Source organism: Diabrotica virgifera, chromosome 4, assembly GCF_917563875.1.
Source record: "Diabrotica virgifera virgifera chromosome 4, PGI_DIABVI_V3a".
Taxonomy (NCBI): Eukaryota; Metazoa; Arthropoda; class Insecta; order Coleoptera; family Chrysomelidae; genus Diabrotica; species Diabrotica virgifera.
Window position 1 is genome coordinate 165,662,829 of NC_065446.1, and position 25,863 is coordinate 165,688,691.

At 34.2% G+C, this 25,863-nt stretch overlaps 1 protein-coding gene across 3 annotated transcripts in view; it reads left to right on the forward strand.

The window, feature by feature from the left end:
- LOC114332661 (patronin) overlaps positions 1–25,863 on the forward strand; it is a gene marked incomplete at its 3' end in the record, with an annotated part of 223,071 nt that overhangs the window by 133,193 nt on the left and 64,015 nt on the right. For 2 of the 3 annotated variants that reach the window (XM_050649770.1, XM_050649771.1), the window contains 1 exon segment: positions 10,511–10,636. In XM_050649770.1, the coding sequence (XP_050505727.1) occupies positions 10,511–10,636 (126 nt within the window). 3 annotated transcript variants of the gene reach the window in all.

Here is a 25,863-nt window from a genome sequence, read left to right on the forward strand (position 1 = left end):
TGAAAAGAGACATTTTATAGATGGCATGTATAATTTACTAGCAATAAATTGATACTATTGATAAAATTGGGAAAAATATTTACTTATCTTTTAAAACTAAAGGTATTTTTAATATTAGAACAAATAATATAACATTTCAAAGGCCTCCAGTTTATACAAATTGTTTAATTTAAATGGTTAAATATCACAAAATATGTCAGTGTAGACAGTATGTAGATTTTTACCTTTTGGTGTTATAAGGTGCGGCTTTGATTACATAAACAATGTTCTTAATTTCAGAAACGTGGATTTACCTGTTTTTTTCTAATTCGTATTCAGTTCCTGGGTCCAGGTATGTTGTTTTGGCGAATTTGTTATTAATAAATTTTGTAAGGCTTCCTCGCTTCATGAGCAATTTTTTTGAAAGATTTAATAATTTCGAAGATGCGATGAGCAGGATACAGAGAAATGAAAACGTAGTAGTTATTGGAGATTAACAAGAATAGCAAATAACAGCATACATAATATAAAACAGCAATAAAAACATACTGAAATGATGGCATCTCCTGAGGTAAAATATTCCGGAAGTAAAATGAGCCTCCGTTCGGATCTCCGGGTGAGGACTATCTCAGGGGGAACACCATTAGAGGTTAGACAAATCAGGATAGGGTCTTGGAATCTTGGTAGCCTTACAAGTAAGAGCCTGGAGTTAGTGGATGCGCTCAAACGAAGAGTTCAAATTGCTTGTATTCAAGAAACTAGGTGGAAAGGACAAAGGGCGAAAGAACTAGGTGAATGATACAAATTGTGGTATGTAGGGAGTAGTAACACTAGAAATGGACTTGGTATCATTGCTGATAGTGAAATGAAAGATAACGTAGTGGAAGTTGTAAGAACGAGTGATAGAATGATGTCAGTGAAATTTGTAATTGATAAAGAGGTATTGAATGTTGTGTGTGTATGCTCCTCAAACAGGTCTGGGTCAGAATGAAAGAAGAGTTTCTATGACCAATTAGGAGACGTCCTGAGTGATATTCCAGCAGAGGAGAAAGTTATAATAGGAGGTGATTTCAATGCACATGTGGGCCAAGCCAAGACAGGATATGAAACAATACATGGGGGATTAGGCTTTGGAACTATAAATGAAGCTGGAGATGACATGCATGAATTAGCAACAGCATTTGATATGGCGATTGTTAACACATTCTTTAAAGAGAGAGACTCAACTTATTACCTACAAAAGTGGACAACATCAATCCCAAATAGACTACTTAATGATAAGGAAAGAAGACATACGTGAATGCAAGGACTCCAAGGTAATAGTTAGTGAGACAGTCAGCCAACAACATAAGCTGCTTGTTCTGGACATCGAAGTAAAAAAGCGAAACTAAACAAAAATATCGGAGAGGACCACAAAAAATCAAGTGGTGGATGCTAAAAGATGAGAAAGAAGGTCTATTCAGTGAAAGAATAGTAGAAAAAATATGTTAGAACATGAAAGGAAGCCCTAACACAATTTGGAGAAAAATGGTCAACATTATTAGAGAGACTGCTATTGAAATACTTGGGAAAACGTCAGGAAAAAAGTTTGAGGATAAAGAGACTTAATGGTGGTCAAACGAAGTACAAGGAAAAATAAAAGAGAAACGAACATTATATAAAAAGTGGCAAGAAACCAGATCCGACACAGATCTTCAAAACTATATGGCGCGAAAAAGGAAGCGAAAGTAGCAGTAACAAACGCCAAAGCAGAAGCGTATTCAAGCCTATACGATCAACTTGATACCAGGGAAGGCGAAACGAAGATATATAAAATATCCAAACAGAGAGCAAAGAAAGTAAAAGATTTTAATCAGATTAGATGTATCCGAGATGAAAATATACTAGTTTACGAAAAGGATGTCAAAAAGAGATGGAGAAAGTACTTTGACAGCTTATTAAACGAAGAATTTGACAGACAGCCTGTAGAGTCAACGGAGACAGTAGCAGCAATGGTCACCAAAATAACAAACGAGGAAGTGGCTCAAGCGCTTCAAAAAATAAAAAAAAAAGCGGTAGGACCAGATGATATTCCTGGGGAAATATGGAGAGCATTGGGAGAGACAGGAAGGTGGCTAGCAGGTTTATTTAATAGAATTATGGAAGTTGGACAAATGCCAGACGAATGGAGAAGCAGTATACTAGTACCTGTCTACAAAAACAAGGGAGATAGACAACAATGTACAAACTACAGGGCTATAAAACTGCTTAGCCACACCATGAAAATATAGGAAAGAGTAATAAAATTGATAGACAGATATCGACGGAGACTCAGTTTGGCTTTATGCAGGGTAGATCAACAACAGATGCAATTTTCATTATAAGGCAGTTAATGGAAAAATACAGGACTAAAGAAACAAACGCTCATATGGTATTCATTGATCTTGAGAAAGCATATGATAGAGTTCCTCGAGAGATTCTGTGGTGGACACTCAATAAGAAAGGAGTCCCTGGTGAATATGTAAAGATTGTGAGGGATGTGTATGAGGGAGTAACGACTAGTGTTAGGACAGGTGCGGGAGAGACTGATAAATTTCATGTGAAAGTAGGATTGCACCAGGGCTCGGTGCTTAGTCCGTATTTATTCTCATTAGTTTTGGACCAGATAACAGCGAAACTACAGGGTAACATTCCATGGTGCTTAATGTATGCTGATGATGTTGTGCTAGTAGGAAATAGTGAAAGAGACTTAGAACAAAAACTGGAACAGTGGAGACAAGCTCGGGAGGAAAAAGGTTTAAAACTTAGTAGGACAAAGACAGAGTATTTGCAATGTTCATTTAAAGATGGAGTTACTACAAATAACATGGTATCTTTGGATGGTGAACTGATTGTAAAAAGCAATAGTTTTAAGTACCGGGGATCGGTATTACAGAGTAATGGAGAAATAGATGGAGATGCATGCAGTAGAGAGGGCTGGATGGATGAAGTGGAAGGAAGCGAGTGGTGTGCTGTGACAGGAAAATTCCAATGAAGTTGAAGGGAAAATTCTATAAAACAGCCATAAGACCGGCTATGATGTACGGAACTGAATGTTGGGCAGTGAAAAAGAAAGAGGAACAACGAATGCATGTGGCGGAATTGAGAATGCTTAGATGGATGAGTGGAGTGACAAAAAAGGATAAAATTAAAAATGAGTATATTAGGGGAAGTCTAGGTGTGGCACCAATTGATGCCAAAATGAGAGAGCATAGGTTGAGATGGTTTGGTCATGTTCAACGTCGAGACGCTAATCATCCAATACGAAGAATTACTGAAGTGCAGATTTCTGGAAGGAGTAGGAGAGGAAGACTAAATAAGACGTGGGGGGAGACGATTAGGCAGGATATGTTGGTAAAGGGGATAAATATTGATGACTCAAGATATAATTGTATGGAGAAATGCAATTAGGGAAGCCGACCCCGCATAGGGATAATAAAGGCAAAGAGAATGATAATATAAAACAGCAATTTAACAGGACAAAATAATCTTACATTGAATTTTGTGCTCGTAGTGAAACTAATAAGATACTTCTTTGCCAACACCCCACCTACATTGATGTACATTAACCTAAAATTCTCATACCTATTACTTCTCCTAAGAAGCTACATTTTCTTCTATTCTCATTTTTCATTACTTTTTTTTTCTTTCATATATAGACATTCATACACTTAATTTGGATTTAATAAATATGATATAAAATACGTCTGTTATTGTAGAATCTATCTGTAGAATCTATTTCTTTATCACAATTTTTGTAGACGTCTTTTCGTTCTTGTATAACTTTATTTTGCTTTGCCGTCTTATATTCACCATCACCATACGAGGATAGAGTGATATAAAATTTGATGGCCTTTGATAGATGGCGTTACTTGATACCGAATTGCTTTCGGTTTTGGCATTGTCTGTCAAAATTTTAAGCCAACAAAATTATTAGTTTGATTTTTACAGCAGTCAGAAGCATTTTTTTTTTCAGAATGTGTCAGAAAACAAAAAAGCATTTTGTGTTTTCGGAAAAATGGAAAAAATCGAATATCGTTCGGTGATTAAGTTCCTCCAAAAAAAGGGGAAATCATTTTGTGCAAATCAAAGCCGACTCGGATTTTTTTTCGCCAATTTATCACCGCTGATGAAACCTGGGTGCATTATTACGCACCGGAAACCAAAGAACAGTCGAAACAGTGGCGCAAACGCGGTGAAGGCCCACCGAAGAAGGCACAAAGTTCACATTCTATCGTCAAAGTGATGGCATCCACATCGACTAATTTGAAAAAGGAAAAACAATCAATGGCGAGTACTACGCAGCATTATTGGATCGATTTGATGCCGAATTGCGTCGAAAACGCTCCGGTTTGGCACGCAAAATGTGCTTTTTTTCACCAAGACAACACACCGGCTCACCGATCGGCCGTCGCCATAGCAAAATTACACGAATTGGGCTATGCATTGATTGAACACCCACCGTATTCCCCAGATCTTGCCACCAGCGACTTTTTCCTGTTTCCAAACCTAAAAAATGGCTCGGAGGACGCCGTTTCGCAACAAACGATGAAGTCGTCGCTGAAAGTTCGGCCTATTTTGAAGAGCTCGAGCAAATGCACTATTCATATGTATCAATATGTATCAAGGTAAAAGGGGAGTATGTTAAGAAATGAATCAATTTAATTCCAAAAAATTATTTTTTCTATCAAAGGCTAGTTTTATATCAATCCACCCTCGTAAACTTCAGACGTTTGTCTAGAAATATGTCACCGACTGCATTTTAATTTTAACAATGATCTCTGCCAATAAGTTTTTAAACCCAGTTCTGCCACCAAATCTTGGCAATTTAATAACATATATGGATTTGTGCGCTGAAACTTTTAATACCACGTTTAAACATTATGAACTCACAAGAATCTGAACTAACTCAACTAACTATTTAAATCTTTTGTAGCTTCAGCAAGAACTAATTTCTAATAATCAGTCTTTCTTCTTTACTTTATTTCTTTTTATTGAAAATGTAAACGACTCCTGATGAAATTGGTAGCAAGTTTCTATCTAAAACATGGCTCCATGACATCTCTAACGCTACAGTTCGTAATCTTGCATAATTAACGGTAACGGATAATCCATAACACCGTTCGTTCGTAACACCGGCACTTCGTAACTATAATTATTCGTAGCGGTATAATTTGTAACGAAACCATTTAGTTTTTTTAGCAAATTTAGCATTACTGAATGTATGCAATTATTGCATTCCTACACTAAAAATAGTAGTAGATACTTTTTTAAGACCATTTGTTTTCATATATTTCACACATATATTTTTGAAATATGACAACTAAAGAATATTTTTAAATTTTTTGTCCTGAATTAACACTTTAAGTAGTAAACTACCGTGACAGGTAGATTATATATATTATCAGACACAATTTTCAAAATATATTTTTCCACGAAATATGAAATGTGTTAAAAGTATTTATCCTACTTCTTTTATATTTCGTAAACTTGATAAACGTAATTTCAATTATTGCAACTCTAATAAATCTTGGTTTCCATGTTAACAAAAATAAACAGAATAATTAAATTTTTTCGTTGCGAATTATACCGTTATGAATAGTTATAGTTACGAATAAATTGTGTCGTTACGATTTGTCCGTTACCATTTGTAGGATTACGAACTGTCACGTTACGAGATATCTTGCCATTCTAAAACATATGTTTACTCCACTATCTGTTGTTTTTTTTCTTATAGACAGTAAAATTGATTGTAAAACATGACTCGGGTAATTAAAAACCTAAAGAAAAATGATTGAAGGTTAAAAACGCTTCCTTTTTGGATTGAACAGAATGCTTTTAAAAGATAAGAATTATTTTTCCTTCTCATTAACAGTATGCCAGTTTGCTGAAATATTTAGTGATAACAAAAAAAATCGAAAAGGAAAAAAGTAAGAGGATACCCCCCGTTGAGATATGCCAAATGCCCTCACTCCCAAAATTAAATATCCTCTTTTCATTTTTTTACGTTCTATGTGATTAAAAAAAAGCTCAACGTAATTTTAGCCCTCCACCCCCTTCCCCTTTCTCGTACTACCAAAAACGTAATTTTTTAATTTTTTTTAAAATTTTTTTAGATAGGATGCAATCAATTTAAAAATTTCACAAAATTCACACGCATATTTGAGGCTTTTACAAAACTGTATTTTTATAGATCCGTACGTAGGTTGAGTGTACAGGGTTATTCACTATATTTTGACCCCCCTGTAAACTGCTTTATTTACAGAATTAGAAAAAAATGTAAAATACAAAAGTTATTCGATTTTTAAATTATGATTTTTTGACATATATATCATACTAGTGACGTCATCCATCTGGGCGTGATGACGAAATCGATGTTTTTTTTTTAATGAGAATAGGTGCCGTGTGATAGCTCAATCGAAAGGCTATTCAAAGGACCAGGCAACACTCCTTATGGAAAAGTGGTCCCGGTCAAATTTGATGAAAGTTTGGTCAATGATACTTCTTGATGTGTAGATTAAAAAAGTTCATGGCACCTGGGTCTGAATAACTACTATTCTCGAGTTACAGCCTTCTGAAGTTATTGGATTCGGGTGCTCGGTTTACGTTAAGTGCACTAATTTACGGTCAAGTGAACGAAAATATTTATTATTAAAAGAAGAGAAACCTCAGGGGGTCTTCAGAAAACCTCCGAAAAGTCTTCAGAAAACTAAAGAAGTGCGGTATAAAATGTGCTGCTAGATCGATATAAACATTATCATGTTTTCATGAATGCTTCTCAGTTATGCAATACCAGCAAAACTGCAGTTCGGCTTTATCTTTAGAAAACTACTGAACAGTGGCGGATCTAGGGGGGATAGGGGTAATTCCACCGGTAACATGTTCCAGAATTAATGAAATAACTTTATTTAACGAAAATGAACGAGATGGAGCCATCAAAACACATTTATAACCAAAGAGCGGATAGTGTGACGAAAATACGTAAGCCCAGAGCACGGGCGCCCATATAAAAATTTTTAGGGGGGTGGCAAACGTGAAGACATAATATATATGACATATAATTCAAAGCAACCGAAAAGCCAGGGGGTCACGGCCCCCCGTGCCCATGGGTATGGGCGCCCATGGCCCAGAGTACGATTTAAGGACCAGAGAAGATGAGTTACGGGTGTTAAGAGTACGAAATTGGAAAACCAAGGCGGAGGATAGAATGGAATGGAAGCTGATTCTCGAACAGACCGAGGTCCACCAGGGGTTCTACAGCCAATGATGATGAGCTTTTTAATACAAAATATTATGGAGAATAATTTTGTAGGGTTATTTTTATAACAACTATAATATTCATACTTAGGTATAATCATATAGAAGAAATGGTCAATAGAGAAGGCTTCATAATCATGATTTTGCTAACTTTCCTGTTTTCGACTTAGACTACCTAAAAGACCTTACGATTGGGATATGTCAAATGAAACTGGCACCATCTTACATAAAAGATAAAATAGTAAGAAAAAATGACGAAGAGTTTCAAATTGATGAGAATATGGATGAACCGGGATTCATAAGAGTTCGAGTATTTTCTAGGTTTCGGCAAGCTACAAAACACCAATTAAAGTATTCATTTCCTATACGTTGATGAAGATAATTATGAAGATGAGCCTGTAGAAGAACCGATTAACGGGTACTACTGTACCTGTCAATCTGGTGCGAGAACTGTAGGTACTTGTGCTCATATCACCAGTGTGTTATGGTTTTTAGGCTTTGCATGACATCAACCCAATGTTAAGTATCCTGATAGGTCGTTAGTTAACACGACGTATGATGCATCTAACCGAAATCAGCAAAATGTTAACATACGAATAGTCGAAGATGATTTAAACCCGATTTTTCCATAGACAATTGTAATTAATATTTAGCATTTACAAACTACCATTTACTTTGTTTTTTTTTGTATTGAAATCAAGTCCATGTTCTCTACCTGTCTTATATCTGATATGCGGCACAAGTTTCATGTCAACTAATGTATTTTTTATGTTTCAACAATTTTTTCTTTAATTATTCTGGAACATGTTACGAGTGGAATTACCCCCATAGATCCGCCACTGTTCAGTAGTTTTCTAAAGATAATGCGGAACTGTAGTTTTGCTGGTATTTCATAACTGAGAAGCATTCATGAAAACATGATAATGCTTATATCGATCTAGCAGCACATTTTATACCGCACTTCTTTAGTTTTCTGAGGATTCTTCGGAGGTTTTCTGGAGACTAAAATACGATCCAACTATTTTTGACCACGAATTCATATACAACACGCAAGTATGTATGAAGAACATGAGTTTCTCTTCTTCTAATAATAAATATTTTCGTTCACTTGACTGTAAATAAGTGCAATTAACGTAAACCGAGCACTCGAATCCAATAACTTCAGAAGGCTGTAACTCGAGAATAGTAGTTATTCAGACCCAGGTGCCATGGACTTTTTTAATCTACACATCAAGAAGTATCATTGACCAAACTTTCATCAAATTTGACCGGGACCACTTTTCCATAAGGAGTGTTGCCTGGTCCTTTGTATTCACTAATATAAACAGTAAGACAATTATTTATACAGGGTGTGCAAAAAAATTTTTTTTGAATTACATAAATTAATTGACACAAAAAGAAGAATGTATGTAATGTATTTAATTCAAAATATCTACTGCTGTTAGAAAACAGAAATAAATGTTTATTGAACAAATAAACATTACTTTTCACTTAAATTCAATGGTCAACTGCCACCCATCTGCCTCTTGGCAGTTTGAACATTGAATTTAAGCAAAAAGCAATATTTATTTGTGCAATAAACTTTCATTTCTGTTTTCTAACAGCACTAGAAGATATTTTGAATTAAATAAATTACATACATTCTTCATTGTTCATAAACATTGTTTTTTGCTTAAATTCAATATTCAAACTGCCATGAGGCAGATGGGTGGCAGTTGACCATTGAATTTAAGTGAAAAGTAATGTTTATTTGTTCAATAAACATTTATTTCTGCTTTCTGACATTTCTTTTTGTGTCAATTAATTTAATTTAAAAAAAAAATTGGACACCTTGTATAAATAATTATCTTAATGTTTATATTACTGAATAGAGAATTGAATAACCTTTCAAATGAGCTAGTACACGACCCCTGTTCTCATTTAAAAAAATAGTCGATGACGTCATCACGCCCAGATGGATGACGTCGCTAGTATGATATATATGTCAAGAAATCATAATTTAAAAATCGAATAACTTTTGTATTTTACATTTTTTTCTAATTCTGTAAATAAAGCAGTTTACAGGGGGTGGGGGTCAAAATATAGTGAATAACCCTGTATACATAACTTCAAAATGCATTTTTATTTATTTATTTATTTTTTTTAGAGTATGTAACTTTTTTTGAGGATGGCTGCAGGTCGAATTTTTTTATTTTGTGTATTTTATCAAAAACTATATTTGAATCGTTTATTGTTGAAAGGGTGTAAACGCCATTTTCTACTTTTAGAGTTATAGTAAGAAACCCTTCTCTATTTCTTTATCCGTGTCGTTTGGTGTTAAAAGGAAGCAAACACTGGTACACTGAATCAAAAAGTATAAAATGGCGCTTACCCCCTTTCATCGATAAACGATTCATTTATAATTTTTTTAGATTTTTCTGTAAAGCGCGCCACCTTCAAAAATCCGAAAAACTGGCTTTTTAGGGGAATCCATTTTATAGTCTTCAAAATAGATCAAATCAAGGTTATTTTACAAGTTAAGTATATATAATTTGAAATAATCGAGTCCATTGGGACATTTAAAAATGGGAGAAACACGTTTATACCCCTCCTCCTAAAGGTCCGCCAAAAACCCCTGATGTATTGGAGAGGGGGTTGGAACGTGTTTCTCCCATTTTTGAATGTCCTGTCGCACTCAGTTACTTCAAATTATATATAACCTATAAAAAACCTTGTTTTGATTTATTTTGAAGTTTATAAAATGGAAAAATCCCCAAAACCTCTACAAAAACCGGTTTTTTGGATTTCTGAAGGTGGTGCAACTTAAGGAAAACTCTGAAAAATTATAAATATAGTTTTTGATAAAATACACAAAATAAAAAAATCATCTTAAAAAAAAGTTATACGCTTTTTTCAAAAAAAATTCATTTTGAGGTCACCTATCTTCAACCTACGGGTCTATAAAAGATAATGTTTTGTAAAAGTCTCAAATATGCGTGTCAATTTTTTGAAATTTTTAAATTTATTGCATCCCACCTAAAAAAAAATCAAGAAATAACGTTTTTAGTAACGATAAGAGGGGGAACGGGATGTGGGGTTAAAATTGCGCTGGATCTTATTTTTTAACCACATAGAGTGTAAAAAAAAATGAAAAAATTGAATTCTGGGAGTGAGGGCATTTTGTTTATCGTAACGGGAGGTGCCCTTTGATATTTTCCAAAACAAAAAATTTTAACAAGAGTTTCATTCCTTTTAAAACCTACCGATGTGGCCGTAGAGGGTTTGCCCACGATCAATCTTCACGGCGTGACGCATAAACGCAATCTACTGCAGACGGTAATGGCTCCCATTCCGGATCTGCGTAGTGGCATCGATGAACCCGCAGATCCTACCGCCTTCCAAGGTAATATCTTCTATACAATCGTACAACCATCGTACATTCCATAGATCGTAGTTTATCTTAATTAATTTGTCATTTTTATGATTCTGCATGTACTAACAATTTTAACTCATTAATGAATAATATATAACCACGAAAATTATAGAAGAATTAAAATTTGTGTTAATTTTTGCATGTGTAATGCCATTTGTAATATTATTTGCATATAAGGGTTCATAATTTTCCCAGATATTTTTAATTATTAATTTATTTTTAAGATTATTTTTATCAAGAATGGTTTAAATTTGGTGATACTTCTAATGTTTATATAATGGTGCTAATTTGAGTATAATAGCGTCCAGGTGGGCTCTTTCCATCCTATGGTACAAACAAATATTTTCTGATGGGAAAAAATCACATTAGGCAATATTTTATTGTCCACTGTAAATAAACATAATTCAATCTTCACTTATCTCACTCATAATTTTCCATCTATTTCGATCATGTGCCTCTTGCATCAAATTTCTACGTTTTAGTTCGTCAGTTCGACGTGTTGGTAGGCATCATCTCCCGGTCTCCATTCCAGTATCCGCTTGGTCCATCTGTTATATCTGCCATTCAAGCCACGTGATCTGCCCAGTTCCACTTCAGTGTTACTATTCTCTCTACAGCATCAATTACTCCTGATCTTCGCTATAGCTGGCGGTTTTGAATCTTGTCTCGCATTGAAACGACCAACATAACACGCTCCATCGCCTTCTGAGCCACACGGGTCTCTTGCACTGTTGTCTTTGATATGGTCAACGTTTCCGGTCCGTATATCAACACTGGCAAAACACACTGATTAAAGGTTTGTCTTTTGGCATATTGGTATGCCGGCTGATTTGAAGACTAAACTTCACCAATATTGGCATATTGGTGAACTTGCTGAAGACTAAACATGTCAGTCTTATACGACTGAGAAGCTCAGCGGTTTGGTTATCTGTTCCTAAGGAAATCTGATGACCTAGGTATTTATAGGTCATTACCTGGTCTATGGATATTGTTCCTACGCATATATCTTCTCTGATTTTCATCATCTGTATTAAATTCCTTAGCCTTCATTCTCCCCCTATAAGGACTGCGTCACATATTATTTTTATTTCCTTATTTCCCACTTGATACACTTTTTTCATTTTGAATTAAATAGTATTGGACTTAACGAATCTCCCTGTCTGTTTCCAGTTGTCATTTAGATTGGTTTGTTGTATTTTAAAAATCTCTCAACCATTTGCCTGATTGCAAAGACCTCATCGTTACAGAATCTTCCGCTGTTGAATTATTGCTGTTCATCTGATATATAGTTTTTTGTTAACTTACTCGTTAGTACTTTTGTTAGCAGTTTCAAAATGGAGCTTAACAAGTTTATTCTTCAGTAATCGTGTATTCTTTTCGATGCATATTTCAAGTAAGCTTCCACTGTTCATTGACACTTTCATTTTATTTCTTCATAGATCCACGGTGTACGCTTTTTCTTGTTTGAATTTTGAATGTCTCTTTCTCAACAGCTTTGTTTTTTCTGATGTTTTTATGTTGTTTTTAGTATATTTCTCAACTGGTTTCTATATATTTCTTCTGTATGCTCCTTTGTTGCTCTAGACTGGACTGGTATAGCCACCTGGACCTGTACTAGGTTGTAGATATCTAGTGAATAGGTACCATATGTTTTTGGAGTCACATGATAGTTTCTAAAAATTGTTTACCGCCTGCGATCTAAAGCATTCACGGTCAATCCATTTGGAGCCACGCCAAATGGCTTCAGTCAAATGGATTGACGCCAAAATCATAGCCCATTCACGATCACTCCAAAGTGGTTATCATTTCGTGTTTGACGTGGTTCAGTGAAGACGCACATTGTCGGAGTCCGAAGAAGAACTCAGCGTAGAATTAACGAAAAATGAACGCGAGTAGATATTCCTGGAGCACATTAGGGTGGGTGAAACCGGTTATTCAAGGTCACGTATCTGTTAGACCGGTTCCTGTCAAGGTCACGTGGAGGTCAAGGTCACGTAGAGGACACTTTGAAGGTCACGGGTAGAAACTTGCGGCTGCGAGATATCGACTAAGAAAAAATCTTGGGAGAAGACTAGTCTAAGGCGGGGTTATTCGCGTTAAATATCGCTCAAGGTCAAGTAGTTCGAGGTCATGTTCTTGACATGACCTTGGACGACCTTGGCCATGAACATGACCTCGAACTACTTGACCTTGAGCGATATTTAACTTGAATTACCCCCGCCTTAGACTAGTCTTCTCCCAAGATTTTGCTTCTTAGCCGAGATCTCGCAGCCGCAAGTTTCTACCCGTGGCCTTCAAAGTGACCTCCACGTGACCTTGACAGGAACCGGTCTAACAGGTACGTGACCTCGAATAACCGGTTTCCCCACCCTACTCTGCTCCAGGATTGGTATAGAATATCTACTGACGTGGGTTTGGACATTGACGGGAGGGTGGCGCTATGGCATGACGCGGTGTATCGCCACTCACGAGCAGACGAAATGATGACTTGGCATCAAGCAACGGCATGACGCGATGGATTACGAAGCGAATGGAAATCCGGATTTTGGCATCACGCCAAAAGAGCAATCATGATTCAACACTCACGATCAAAATTTGGCTCTATATCACACAATTTGACTCGATGGCATGACCGTGAATGTCCACCTTAATGCCTCGCAGTCATACAAGAAATGGTTGACTGTCAGGTTCTGCGCTAGAGAGTGTGCAGCGTAAGCCATAATCTTCCATTGTATTCAGGTGTTCTTTGTCTGGTCCGTTTGTGAATAGGCCCGTCATGTTTCATTATTAAGCATGTTTTTTAACGGGTTGCTCCAGTTGCTTTGTTATTGTTTTGTTTTGCTATTTTTATTATATTTCACAGTATAAAAACCTACTATTCCAAGCTAAATCTTACCAAATCCAATAGCACGAACAAATGAATTACACAATACATTGATACAAAAGTAATGGAACCGCTTCATCTTCGACAATCAATAAGATTCAGTACGAAACTGGCCGTATCCTAAGAAGTATCTCCCTATTCATCATCATCATTAACTTGTACGCGTTCACTGCTGGACATAGGTCTCCGTCAGCTCTTTCCATCTGTCTCTGTCTTGTGTAGCTTTCATCCAGTTACTGCTAACACACTTCAGGTCGTCAGTATATCTGGTTGGTAGGCGTCCTCTGCTCCGGAGTGCTTCTTATCTTAGCCTCCGCTCGACAATACGTTTTGTTCATCAATTGTCTAATATTCTGGCGATTTGTTCGATAGCGTCTGTTGTTTGTGTTCTACGACGTATTTCTTCGTCGGGGATTTGGTCTCTCAGGGAGACACCCAACATCAGGCGCTCCATAGTCTTCTGAGTTACGCGAATCTTGTTCACTACCTTTTTTGTATGTTTAATGTTTCCGTTCTATAAGTAAGTACAGGTAACACACACTGGTGAAATATTTTCCTTTTGAGGCATATGGGTAAGTCTAATTTAAATACATAGTTTAATTTACCAAACGGTTCCCGGGCTAATACTATGCTACGTGGGAGCTCACATGTCTGGTTATCTCTGTCCAATCGAATTTCATATCCTAGGGACATACTTATACGATGCGGTTTGTTCAATATCCCTTCCATAATCATCAGTTTTTTCGATTTATTACCAGAGTAGTCATTATTTGCGTCTTATTCATGTTAAACTTTAGTCCGTGCTCCAAGGAAGCGTGATATAATTTTTCCAACATTATTATTGCATTATCCATATGATCGGATATAAGGGCGATGTCATCTGCGAATCTCAAATGACTGAGCTTCTCTCCATTTACGTTCATACGATACTCATTCAGCTCTACTTTCTTACAAGTACAACTTCTAGAACATACTTTGTATAAACTAAAAGGGTAGTTCCTAGGTTGGCTGTATACCATATAGTTAAAATCTGTAACATGAAGTAAAAACCACTTCTATGTAATTGGTATATTTATTAAAAATTTTAAAAATCCCAATGGATTGAAAAAATGTGTCCAATTCAGAACGTTTTCGGACCTATCAGTGCATCAATCAGTGAATCTAAAATAGAATAAGTAATCCCACTATTTAAATTGAAAGATGGTTGAAATTTTGAAAGTTAAAAAATGTGGTTATGATTACTTACTGAAATACTTACTAAATAGCCCAAGAACCAAACAATGGTTGAAATTATAATTCGATCTACAGTCGGAAAAATTAAAAAATACCCATGAACGATCACATCAATCACTTATTTTGTATTTGCTATATTTTTCTATAACAAACGTTTGTTATTTATAGACAAAGACAGCAAAAATACAAAATAAGTGATTGATGTGATCGTTCATGGGTATTCTTTCAGTTTTCAGACTGTACATTATGTTGTAGTAATATTGAAAAGGCTAAACGCCGATGTTAAAAGATATAACCTCCGGGAACATGATGAAACTCTACCAAAAAAACTAAATCAACCATCTTAGGCCAACGTTGACTACCAAGTGTCAAAAGTTTGTAAGGAACTGTTTGGAGTGACATTGACAGTAGAGAAGAAGGTAGTCGATTTTCAAAGGTTTTAACAAAAGGTCATGATCCAAGACAATGATAATATGATAAAGATTTTAATATCTGAAAATAACATTTAAATCTATTGTTTTTTGAAAAACGGTAAAACTTATTCGCCCTTTTCAACTATCTTCTTCTTTCCCTCACTGTTTCCAAACTCCTTTACACACACAAATCATTACTAACTACACGAACCCCTATTAATTTAAACCCAATTAATTCACCCTACTATCTTCTCACTTCATTTCATTACTTCATTCAGTTTAACCTTCACACCCCTCTTTTCTCCATCCCTCTCTTTCCCTTATTACACTTGTCCTTCGACCTTACACCACAGTCCTTTACTTTTTGTCTTTGACTATTTCCAAATATATTTTACCTCTCCAATTAACATTTCATCACTTAATTTCAGTTCTTTCATTTAAACCCGTCTTTATTACAATTAAATTATATCAATATTTGTTCTCTTAATTCGGTTTTACTAATTTTATTTTATTCATTACACTTTTTTCAATATTAATTTAATTTTAATTTCATCTTGGTATCAACTGGGCTCAGCTATAATCTTACATTTCGTTATCTTCAATTTTACATACCCCCCACTTTGTCACAAGAATTCTCTCAAATTTTTTTAAAAATATCTCATAATAATTACAATCCTTTTAATTTACATATTTCATACTATTATACTGTATCCTAACTCCAATTCATTATTTTAACAATTTTCATTTACATTTAAATAAAAATAATTTCCCTTTTACATAAATATACAACCACCGATACAATATACATATAAATAATTTTGCGAAAATGGTAATTTCTTTGTATAATAGTATTCCAATTTAAAATTTATTCTTTCTCCTCTCTCACCATCATCTGTTTTTATCTTTTTGTTTATCATTATTACTAGCAGCTCATACTTCCTTTTTAATCAATTTGATCAATTTAATTTTATAGTAAACAGTCAAAGTAAAATAATTTTATATTCTAAAATTTTGTAAAACACAATTTTCTTTTTCAAAAAACAATAGATTTAAATGTTAGACATTTTCAGATATTAAAATCTTTATCATATTATCACTGTTTTGGATCATGACCTTTTGTTAAAACCTTTGAAAATCGACTACCTTCTTCTCTACTGTCAATGTCACTTCAAACAGTTCCTTACAAACTTTTGACACTTGGTAGTCAACGTTGGCCTAAGATGGTGATTGAGTTTCTTGGTAGAGTTTCATCATGTTCCCCGAGGTTATATCTTTTAACATCGGCGTTTAGCCTGTTCAATATTACTACAACATAATGTACAGTCTGAAAAATGAAAGAATACCCATGAACGATCACATCAATCACTTATTTTGTATTTGCTGTCTTTGTCTATAAATAACAAACGTTTGTTATAGAAAAAGATAGCAAGTACAAAATAAGTGATCGATGTGATCGTTCATGGGCATTCTTTCATTTTTCCGTCTGTAGATCGAATTATAATTTCAACCATTGTTTGGTTCTGGGGCTATTTAGCAAGTATTTGAATAAGTAATCATAACCACATTTTTTAACTTTCAAAATTTCAACCATCTTTCAATTTTAATAGTGGGATTACTTATTCTATTTTAGATTCACTGATGATGGACTGATAGGTCCGAAAACGTTCTGAATTGGGCACATTTTTTCAATCTATTGGGATTTTTAAAATTTTTAATAAATATACCAATTACATAGAAGTGGTTTTTACTTCATACTTTGTATACTATCCTTACCTTTCCGTACTCCCTGCTGTATACATAATTTATTTGTTTAGATAGTCTTACGTGGCATTTTGGTAGATATATTTGAATATCTTAGTACAGCGACGGTTTATTCGGCATTCTGTCAATACTTTTAACATTACTGGCTTATGGTATCGAATGCTTTCGCGTAGTCCACGAATAACAGTGCCAATGGTTTGTTGTATTCCGCAGACGGTTTGGTCTTTTCGTGAAACGCTTCTGATTAGCTGGGATTTTATACTACATATTATTACCAATCTAAGTCAAATGGCGGATGAACCATGAAGGGGCATCCCAATCTGTAAAATTTTAAAATTTAAACCATAAATATTGTATGTCGATAAACTTGAATGATCAAATGGAATACAAAAATAAACATAGTCTCAAAAGTTACGCATCACCTAACATTATGCTCATAGTTGATTTTTTCATGAACAGGTTAACGGATTCCGCTAATGTTTCTTTTATTATTTTAGATTTTTTTTTGGTATTTACACTGTTGAGTAAAGGTTTACTGAAACTTTTTTTTGAACTTATACCGGATGAAATGGGTACCGTGACCCATTAGACCTTTCTGTACCTGTAATTACTGAGACGTAGACTATATAATTTAATGTGTGTGTATTTTAACTATTGATGTTTTTTTTTTATATGTTCGTAAAATATGTCTTTGTAAATTGTTATTTAGATCTCAGATATTTTTGTCAGAAATGTATATCAAAGGATTTTCATCACTGGATGGATTTCCACTATGTTAATGTGATAAACCTATTGCTTATTGTTTTTTTTTTAATTGTAAAAACATATTGCAGTAAATAAAGGATGTTTAAAAAAACATAGCGGATGAAAGAAAATATATGTTTTTCTTATATCAAGTTTGAGACACCCCGTATCGAGGACAATGTACATGTATGGATATACACCAAAATTGTAATGTAGTCTTATGTTTTGTGAACATTTAGTTTTTTGATGTCCCTGATATCTTTAGAAACAAAGAAAATAGACGGTTTTATTCTTGGACATACAGTCAAAACCGTTTATAACGAACTTCAGGGGACTGGTGGTTTTTGTATGTTGTAGCCAGTGTTCTCTGTAAGCGGCTATCTGCTATAACGAACAGGTTGCTATAAACGATATTACACTGGTAGCAACAGTCAGTTCGTTGTAAGTTTATGATGCAAAAATGTGTAACTTAATCTATACTTATAATATGTTCAAAATCTTGTGATAATGAACCCACCTAGGAAGTCTAGTGTCTAAAGGACTTATAAGTGGACCCTGCTCGGATGTACCATCATAACCATAAACTAATAAAACCTTCCTTTTTATTTCGTGGTAATATCGATACCTCGGAGAGATACAATACAATGCCCATTTTCATAACTTTACAGCAAAGCAATTTTAAACTTTTTTCAACAAAAAGTGTTACTGCTACAGCTATTTATTGAGATGAGGAAACAATATTATATTAGGTGTATCTATTGTCGTTTAAGGGTCGATTTCTCATACCTGCTTTGATCTATGGTTCTGGAATCTTTGAACAGCCGAATTGCAGCGTTCAAGTTTAAACTGCCATCGGTTGAACGTGAATTGAAAAAGACGATTTTGACTTTAAACTGACGTTCACTAAAAGTTCAGGTTAAACTGGAGTTGAACTCGATATGAGAAATTGGCCCTTAATCATGCATTTGTTATAATTGTTTATTATAAATATAGTGTGTAAAAAGGTCATAATTGAAAAAATGGATGTTGTATTTCTCTGAGGTACACATATGTACGCTGTAACCAATATTTCGACTGTTAGTGTTCCAAGAAATATGGTTGCTCTAACCGATTTGTTCGTTATAAGCAATATAAATGCTTTTTTTATATGACATTTTACGGGACCTACCATTTTGTTTGTTATATCCGATTGTACGTTATAGCCGGTGTCGTTGTAAACGATTTTGACTGTATGTGTTAACTGAAACAAAAGTTTAAGACACCCTGTAGGGAGAAAAAGGTACAACAGGGGGTATAAATCGAAATTATGTTATAGTCTCATATTTTGTAAACATTTTGTTTTTTTAGTTTTTCTGATATATTTAATAACAAAGAAACTACACGGTTTTAATCTTTAATATGTGTTTTAACTGACGACATGCGAGCCTGACGGATTTTAACTGACCCAGCGATCTTTAAAGAGCCTCCACGTAGACACCAAATCCGTACCTACTCTCAAGGAAATTCCACCCCAAAACATCACAGAGCCTCCCTTAAACAATGTCATATCTCTTATGTTGAGCTGTGCATACCGCTCTGCAAGTAAACTCTTAAGGTGTCGACCAGAATTGTTGCCGTTATGTGCCTTTCTGTTTTAAAGGTTTATTAACTGTTATTTTTTATTGTTAATTTAGTTTTGTTTCAGTTAAAACACGTCATGTTAAAAAATAAAACCGTCATAATTTCTTTGTTTCTAAAGATATTAGGGACATTCAAAAGCCAAAATGTTCATAAAACGTAAGGCTATAATATGATTTCGATGTATACCCACACTTCTACCTCCTCCTCCCTACTAGGTGTCTCAAACTTTTATCAGAAGAACATATCTTTTCTTCCACCCGGTATAAGTTCAAAAGAGAAGTTTGAGTAAACCATTGCCCACCTGTGTAAATACCAAAGAAAAATCTAAAATATTAAAGTTAAGAAAATAAGTTAAAACAAGCTGAAAATGCGAGCATTATCATAACGAAAACTTTGTTTATTTACATATTTTAATTCCTAATATGAAAAATTGCTATTATGAAGTTGTTTAGAATTAATAATTATGTTTTAATGTGCAATTATATCATTCTAATTTAAATGTTATGAACTATAAAGGCACTTTACTCTTGATCGAAATTCATATTTTTTATATACCTCGTATAAAATTAATAAAATTTTATATATGATGGTTGCATCATAAATCTTAGAGCATGAAGAGCTTTTTATGAAGAATAACTTTTCTGCATAACTTTTGAAACTATGTGTATAAAGATATAAGATCCATTAATTGAACCTTTCGCTGTTGCAAGTAAATGGATGATTTAAAAATAAATACTTTTTAACAAAAATTTGATTGTACGAGTTTAAAATTTTGAAACAATGGCAATAATTGTTATTACAAATTGAAATGTTTTTTGGTTTACACTTTTCTTAAAATTAATTATAATAAAATTAAATTCTTCTATAATTCTTGCATGCCTAATATTCACCAGTATTTACGAAGTTAGTGTAGACTAGAATGTAATAATTATAAATTGAACAAGTGGTGATCAATTGGACTTCTTATCGTATTTTTATTGATTCGTTTCAGATGTTAGATGAAGTACCCTCGATTTGAAGCATGCTCGGTTTACTTCTAGGAAATAAGTAGATACTTGTTTGATTCTTTACAGGGGCGCACATAAAATTTTCCTCTGGAGGGGGGGGGGTTGGCATGGGCACAGAAATTTTTTTGTATAGTTTGTTAAAGACAGGTTCCATTTTCCTACTATTCTTTGTATGCCCTGGGAGGGGTGTTAACCCCCAAACCCCCCGGGTGCGCAACTGATTCTTTAGAAACTTCGTGATAGCTGAAAGGGTACATATATTGGCACTATCATGTAAGATATGTCCGGGTTCGATTCTTGGCACCGCACCGTCGAAAATGTCGAGGTACTTTAAGACATATTCAAAGGGCTTCAAAAGTCTGAACCAATTGATTACCGTGCGTAAAGTTTTTTTTTTCTCTGATTCTGGCTTTGGTTTAGAACTAGAACCTTTAGCCACGTAATTGTATAACTTTTCACTAAGTCAAGGGAGTAATGTGTAGTGTGTGTGTTGAGTAAGTGTCTTGTTACTTTGCAAAGTCAACGTCATTGTCTTTGCAAAGAGACGCTAATTGTTTCCGAACGTCTGCGGTCCCTCCGGTGAGTACCGATCCCACGTGCGTAAAGTTAGTATTATAATATTTTCACAATCGAGGCGTGGTATTAAATCGAAATTTTTAAGAAATTTATAGTACGGGCGGCTCGAACGAAATAAATACATTAATAGAGTCCGCCGCTAAAAATGTTGTGAATTTAAGATGTTTATCTGTGCCCACCGGTATAGAGGAGATATAACAATAGCTCTGGCCCTTATTACAATAGCCGGCTCTTAATAACAATTGCCAATTCTTATTTTAATCCCTTTTAATTATTATTATTATTAAGACTCTGACGGGCGTACTTTTTACAAAATCCTGCGGTGTTCGTATTAGTTATTAGGGCCCTGAAAATCTTATGACAAATTGATTCATCAGACGCTTATTTATAATCACTCGTAAAAATCAAACTTTCTTGAACTATTGCAAGAACTAGTAGAAATAAACTACAATTATAACAATATGCTAGTTAGTTTTGATATCCCCAGCCTCTTCACCAATGTGCCATTGGAGAAAAATTTTAAAATAATAAGAGTTAAACTAGAAGGTGGGCGATACATTGTCATCAAAACAAAACTCAATGTATTAGCTATCATGTAGCTACTAACACTCTGTGCACACAATACTTATTTACAATGTTTTTTTCTCTGATTCTGGCCTTGGTTTAGAACTAGAACCTTTAGCCACGTAATTGTATAACTTATCACTAACTCAGGTGTAATGTGTAGTGTGTGTGTTGAGTGTGTTGTTACTTTGCAAAGTCGACGTCATTGTCTTTGCAAAGAGACGCTAATTGTATCCGAACGTCTGCGGTCCCTCCGGTACTTTAATAATAATGATTATGAATTAGGAGGATTCACAGGCCTACAGTTTTTTTGGTGCCAAAGTATTTAGAGCTGATTTTAGGTATATTTCGGATGCTGATTCAGAATATGGCTTTAGTTTTGCCCTATCAGCTCTAGTTTTCAAGATAACGTAGGTCATGCCAGCTTTTATGCATTAAAATACGAATATGCTTATATGGATATACTAAATTGAAATAAAAATCACACAATTAGAAAATACGTATATTTTAAGCCATTTACATAACTACAATAAAACACTTTGTATAATGAAACAGATATACAATTAGTTTTGAGAAAAAAACTAACAAAATTGAAAAAAAAACTTTACTTGACGTAACGAAAGCTTCGCTTGCATGATTTCCTGGAATGAATTCTCTGAACAGTCTCTCTTTAAACTACAGCAAAAATCTGCCACCATATGGGTGTCCCATCTTCTTTGGTAGCAGTTCTCCATGATTTTTATGTCTTGGTGAAATCTCTCACCTTGCTCCTCACTTGTGTCACCTAACTTTTCAGGGAAACGGTCCAGGGCCTCGATTTTTAACCATTCGCTTCGTTATCGAACGTATTCGCTTCGTTATCGAACGTATTCGCTTCGTATATGTTTAGTATACGTAGCGAATAGGTTCGATAACGAAGCGAAGGGTCAAAAATCGAGGCCCAGGTGGCTGTGAAGATAGTGGACTTTGATGCTCATATTACATCCAAGTGATTGTAAGTTATTCAGCAAACTGTTTACCAGCTCAGCATAGTTTTCACTTTTGTGATTTCCCAGAAAAGTTTTCATAATGTCCACAAATGAAAGCCAAGCTTTTTCTCTACCTCATTCATTGACCGCACAAAAGCCGGATCCTTTTTAAGAAGTCTGATCTGTGGTCCATCAAAGATTCCAGCAAGTTTTAGACAGATAGCAGCACTAATAGTGATTTTGAAGCACCTAGTATGTATTTTATTAGGTGGAGGCTGAATGGGTTTACAGGTGGTAAATGTATCATTTTAAAAGTTTGAAAATACTTTCCAAGCTATTTTATTTCCTTATAAAATAGTAATGTAACGACATTAAAGTATTATTTCTTGCATAGATAAAGCGTAATACAGTGAGAACAAGAAATATTCTGAGGAAGAAATTTAATTAACAATGTATATTCCTTTGAATAGCATATTCTTCATTATCTCAAATATTAAAACTACTAATTTCGGAATGTGCCATATCCATAAAACTAGAGCTGATACAATAAAACGGAATCCATATTTCGATTTATCGCCCCTAATATAGTAAAAATCAGCTTAAAGATTCACGGCACCAAAACAAAATTTTTTTTCTGTAGGCCTGTGATATGAATGAAGGATTGAGAACAAAACATTGTACACAAACCAGACAAACAGCCCATAGTATGGTGGCAATATGTAGATGATGTGTTCTCCGTTTGGCCTCATAGACCAGAACCATTGAATAAATTTCTGTTGGACATTAACAACAAAAAAGAGTCAATCAAATTCACCATAGAAAAAGAAAACAACAATTCACTTCGTTTTCTGAATGTGTTAATCACAAAAGAGGATACAGGATATGCAACAAAAGTTTACAGAAAACCAACCCACACCAACAGATATTTAAATTACCACTCAAATCATCAAAATCATTAAATGATAGGGTCCAAAACACCTGCTCTCATGAATAGGTATTTCAAAAAGAAAAAAAAAACTGCTATCAAAAGTTTCAACGAAAAATGACTACTTATGGACATTTATTAACAAGGAATTGCACAATATAGAAAAAAGAACATAACAAAACAAACACGAGTAATCCAGAAACACCCACAAGAAGGGATTCCAGGATGACAACAATACCATATTATGTAAACAATTTCTATTTGGGAGAAACTGCAAGACTACTAATAGACCAGGGCGGATCTGTGAAAAAAGGTCTATTTTTGGATGTGCGAGGTGGCATTCGGATATTTGCAGATAAAGTTAGGTAACAACTTCAACGATAATAATTGACTTATGCTCCTTCTCAAATATGCCCGGAACATTAATAAAAAAATTAAAGTATTAAAAAATTTCGAAAAACATCGATTTTTTTCTATTTTCTTTGTTTATAACTTTAAAACGATTCATTTTGGAACAAAGTCGTAGGGAAATAAAATAAAGATAATTGAATTTTGTATGATAAACGACTGGTTAAAAATGTCTTAAACTATTACATTTTCTGTAAAATAGCAATAAATACAAAATAAGTGGGCAAAATAAGCCTGTTTTTATTCAATGTTTTTCAACCACTTTGGTTGTACTTAGAACTCTCGTAATTCGCTTAGAAAATTCTTACAACATACTTAAATCGTTCACCAAATTTCATTAAAATCGACCTGATAGATTTTGCAGAATAATTTTGCAATCTAATTTTTTTTAAAAAGTTCAAATTTTTTATAAACTTTCTGAAGAAAAAGTAGACTATTTAGAAGTTTGCTAATTTTTTTACATATAAAGAAGTTCTCTACCTATCTAATACACTTTACAGAATTAAAATGGGATTATTTAAGCGGCCTCAGCACTGTTTTAAAGTGATAAACAATTTTTTGGCTTATAAGCAAATACAGTGAGAAGTTTGAGGACACAAGATTGGCCTAGGCCAAACTAGTTTGTCCTGAAATCGGGTTGGGCCGGTAACATATACATTTAGCTCATGACATATCTCCATGTCTTATTAATAGGTCTCTTCTTTTGAGGCCTTTAACTTTCTCTTAAAATCATATGTCTATTTACTGTATTATGTTATCGTGTTTTTTAAAATTTATTGAACATGCAACTACCGTACATTTATCTTAATCTTAATCTAATTGATGGATTCGACCGTTACTTGATGAAAGTTCATTTTATCTAGCAAAAACACTGAAAACTTTTGTTTTCGATACTTCCACAAAATTTATTATAATATTATGTGACTACAGATGTTTCGGCAGAGTGCCTTTCTCAAGTGATTTATTTTACTATGTGTGTGCATTTTAAAGTATTTAACTGAATAGGTTTAATCTTAATCTTAAAGTGAATCGTGGATGCCATCATTACTGATGTATGCGCCAGTATCGATTAGTAAATCTTTCATTCATTTTGCTTAATAACATGTTTTTATATATTTCACATTATTTGTGAGCAGGTCCTAGTGATCACGGTATATCAGTTTGTGTGGGTAGAATTAAAATTTTTCAAACAAGTTATCAAACAAGAAAGATGCTACTTCAACAGGCTTGCTTTTTGTTTGACTGATGCTTCAGTGTTACATACACATGGGCATTTTAGCTTTATTAAAAATCTGTAGTTTTAATAAACCTGATTTTTGCATAAACAACTTGATCATTATCATAATAGAAAAAAAATCAGTTGTCATACGCACATTTTTATGGTTCCTCTCATGGCCTTTGTTCAATGCCCCATTTATTTCTATACCTTTACTAGATAACGATAAAAAATTGTATGTCCGTGACTATGTTTCGAAGAAAATCAACATATTGCATCTTAATATTATATTCATATAGTAAGAAAGCATATTTATGTTCAGATATTTTATTGATCAGTATTTAACCACACCTAGTCCTATAACTGTCGATCCGTGAGCGAATGATGTATTAATATTGTCTAACCTCAAAATGTCAAAGCCGTTCATGTAATTATTGTCCATTACAGGCATAGACATAATATCTAGACTGTGCGCTGCAATCTAAAACTGTTCCCCAGTGCGACAGAGAAAAGTGTTTGTATTTAGGGTAAGCGTCTCTTTCTAATTGATGGGGTTTATCCAATGACGTTAGGTTTATTAGGGAACTTGCATAAAATTTTAAATTCGAAAAAATGGTATAAATCACAATAGAACATAATTTAGAACCTGTATCAAAGGTAAAAAAGTTTTGTTTGTCTTTCGTTTGGCCCCTAAAGACGACTAAAAATTCAACTTATACCAACCACCCCAAAACGCGTCGTGACGTCACGGGGTTGTATGTTTACATTCTACACCAATTGTATATATAATTTTAAATTAGACATTATAAACGTCAGTAAAAAAATACAGTTATGTGACGTTAAAAGTGTTTCTTATCGTTTGAACTATTCATAGAAAA